Genomic DNA, 3,626 nt, shown 5'->3' with positions numbered 1-3,626 from the left:
AAAAAAAAAAAAAAAAGCATTTGATTGAGTAGCAATTCTTCGTGACTTTCTAAATGTAGCATTTCGATTTTGGGTCTCGCTAATGAAAATATATGATTGTTATCTGTCTTACAATCTTTAAGCCTTGCCTTGAAGCCTTGAAACCTCATTTTTTGAACAAGATTCTCACCTTTTCCCCTTTCAAAAATTTCAGCTATGCCGAAATTTAGGCTTATGCTGGAATAAAGAACAATGTTGGAATCGACGGTTTTTTCTATCATGAAAACGAGCTTAAAAATGTCAAGGAATGATAGTATTAACGGTGAAAGAAATTACGACCTACAAAAATACATCATTTAACATTTCCATTTCCATTCCGAATTCAAATACTAAACAAGGATTCAAGCCCTTAACTATCCTGCATTTCAAGTACATTATTGTATGATTCAACTATTGGAGAGGGTATATCCTCTGGATCCCTTGTAGGTTTTACCCACCTCCCATGGAAATTACGTTCAAGCCCCTTGTTTTCCAATTGGTACCAATTATGAGGAATTCTCAGTTCATCGACAAGCATATCACATTCTTTATTCACCAATACAACATCTCTTTTAGCATCTGATCTAAACGTTGTTGTGCTGTCGAGAAATCCATCGACTAAATGAAGATATGTTTCGAGCATATGAATTCCCACCAAATTCATTCCTTTCTTTAGATATGGAGATGATCTTATATCGAGCTTTAATTCCACTCCCACGTGTGTGTATACCCACTCCAGAGTACCCGTGAAATCGTCAAACTTTTGTAGACTCTCGTTGAAGACTATTCCCGGCATTCTCGGGACAACGTCCTGTTTTATTGTCACACGTAATGTCTTAACACCCATTTGATAAAGTTCATCCCGAAAGGCAATGTTGCCCACTCGGGGTGCTGCAAATGATATGACACTGATTGGGAGGCCCGGGAAGTTTTTTGCAGCTTCGTATGCATTGAGAAGTCCCAATGCACCACCTAGACTATGGCCAGTGATTGTAAGGCTGACTTCTTCGCCTCTTCCGTTGTAGTAATTTACTAGTTTCATAACTTCTCTCATGACTTGTTCTGAGGCACTAGACTTATTGTACCTAGTGGACTCACTCTTAGATGAGTAAATACTAAGAAACCCATATTCCACTTTTGCTTCCCCTTGTCCAATTGGCTCTAGTTTCCTCTGCATATTGTCGTACCATTCCGAGGGTGCAACCGTACCACGCCAGGCCACAGCTATATCACGTCGTCCAATTCGACGTGTTTCTTCATCGTCGCTCACGGCCACAAACCCTATCCAGTTCGAATCTTTGCTCCATGTATCGACAAATCTTGATCTTTCTAACCATTGAGGCAAATCAATTTGTGACATGGCGTATATGTATTTTGTGACTTCATAACCACTTTTCGTAAGGCCTAATTTCTCGAAAAGTTTTTGTTGATTGTACCGACAGCTACCGCAATACTCCGAGAAGGAATCGAAGTCGAATGCATCGTAGGTTGCTTGTGCAAATTCTCCATATTTGACTATTTCTCTTCTAAGCCAAGGATGAAGTGGATCAAGAAGATTATTCCAGTCATTAGAGCCGTGGATTTCCTGCCATTTTTTCGATATATCTTCCTTAGGAGACATGGTTGGAGTATCATGCTTATCTTCGATTCTTGGTACATTCGAGGTACGATGATTGAGGTTTCTTTCGATTTGTTGATATAACATGTTTGACAATGATTCAGCTAGTTTAATGGCCCTGTTGGAAGGTTTTTGATTCTGGTGAAATTCAAGTATGAAATCTTTATAGGCACGAATTGATATGGGGAGCCCATTTTTGGTGGCGGCAGTAGGAGGGTGGTGGTGGTGGTGGTGGAGCGGAAGGATTGCCTTTGTGGTTGAGGTGGCGGTGGCCATTTGTGTTCTGGTTATTTTTAGGCTGGAGGAGGTATATATATGTGTGTGTATATATATAAATGGAATTGTATTTTATTTTAGGGGAAATTGCAGAAATGGTCCCCTAACCTTTTCATTTTTGCAGACTATATCCTAACCTTCATTTTGTGTCAGCGAATGTCCCTAACATTTCAGTAATATGCACCTGAGTTCTATTTAGATGAAAACTATCCAAAACATCATCAATCGAAGGAAAAAATTCCTTGAACTATTTGTTACTGCGGCGATTTTATTGGATGTTATACCTTTTTAGACGATGTTTTTGGACGGTATTTTGGATGGTTTTATTGGATGTCGATTCCTTAATTTTTCAGTCAACTGACGATATTTTCGACGGTTTTCGTCTAGATAAACCTAACGTGCATATTTATAACAAAATGAAGGTTATGATAAAGTTCGTAAAAAATAAAAAGATTAGGGATCGTTGCTACAATATTTCCTTTATTTTATTATTATTGATATTTGACTATGGTTGTTTCAACAATATTCACGCGTTGGTCTGAACACGGGAAGGAAATTGAGTAATTTTGACTTTCAAGTGGGGACTTTGTCTGTTCACAGTATCCAAATTTTAAATGCTTACTAATATTTTTTCCTCTGCCTAAATGGAAAGTGCCGGCCTCGACGGGAAATTTCAAAAGGGACGGTTATACTAACACTCCAATTTCTATAAATCCTAAAGTTTGAATAAAAATTTGAATTTCATTACGATAATATAGAAATAATAATTTTTTTTATTTGTTATAAAAAATAATAGTAGTTATATCTCTTTATAAGATAAAACATGTCTATGACTATAACTTAAAATTTAATAATCAACTGAAAAATAGAAAACTTACTAATTTTATTGTCTTTAAATCTTCAAAGTTGTTCGCGTCACCATTTTGTCACATTCGATCGATTCGAACAAATTTGTAAATTTTGTAAGAGTGACTATTTGACAATCTCAAATAAAATACATATTGTTATGGCATAACACAACTAAAATATTTCATTAGGTAAAACCGGAAGATCCATTAGTAATCCATGTAATATTTAACTGAAATAAATAAAAGTTTATACAAACGAACCACTTACACATGAAATATAGAATCATGCTATTTATACAAATTAGGTGGACAAATTGGTTTATAAATTATGTGTTGACAACATTTAGGTCAATTGTTCAAAAACAGTTTTTCAAATCAAAGAAAATTAATGGCTTAGATTTTGCCAAAACTTTTTAAACAAACTTCGTATAAGTAGATTAATTCTAAAATATATTACGTTGAATTGAACTTGACCCTTCTTGAGAACTTTTCTTTCTCTATATATGATGGCCAAAAGCGTTGGAATTGATAATATACTAACCATTCAAACCATGATCAACTATTCAATTAACTAGTTTTCTTTCATTGCTTTTAGCTTAAGTTCGACTTATTTAAAAATAATAATAATAATAATAAAATAAAAAATAAAATAAAATTGGAGTTCATATACTGACTTAAATATGATCTTTAAAATGAGTCCAATATTGATAAGATAATTCTCTCTCTATCATTATTTAATTATTTGACCCAAATGATATGGAATTCAATACTTATTTACATTTTAGTCCATTTATCGTTCTAAAATTATTGAAAGGTGCCCAAATTAAAATCATTATCATTAAATGATGCCATTTTAATTACTTTAG

The 3,626-nt window shown here is 34.3% G+C and overlaps 1 protein-coding gene across 1 annotated transcript; it reads right to left on the bottom strand.

The window, feature by feature from the left end:
* Positions 1-277: 277 nt before the first annotated feature.
* LOC111412251 (phospholipase A1-Igamma1, chloroplastic) lies at positions 278-2,159 on the bottom strand. Its single transcript, XM_023043101.1, has one exon. It carries the CDS (start codon positions 1,910-1,912, stop codon positions 389-391), a length of 1,524 nt encoding a protein of 507 aa, XP_022898869.1. The 5' UTR covers positions 1,913-2,159; the 3' UTR covers positions 278-388.
* Between the last annotated feature and the right edge of the window lie 1,467 nt (positions 2,160-3,626).

The sequence above is a fragment of the Olea europaea genome, chromosome 16, assembly GCF_002742605.1.
Source record: "Olea europaea var. sylvestris chromosome 16, O_europaea_v1, whole genome shotgun sequence".
Classification (NCBI taxonomy): Eukaryota; Viridiplantae; Streptophyta; class Magnoliopsida; order Lamiales; family Oleaceae; genus Olea; species Olea europaea.
This window is presented reverse-complemented; position numbering and strand designations above follow the sequence as displayed.

Bases quoted from the DNA above. Each gene is read 5' to 3' on its own strand.
- LOC111412251 (XM_023043101.1), bottom strand. From the start codon at position 1,912: ATGGCCACCGCCACCTCAACCACAAAGGCAATCCTTCCGCTCCACCAC.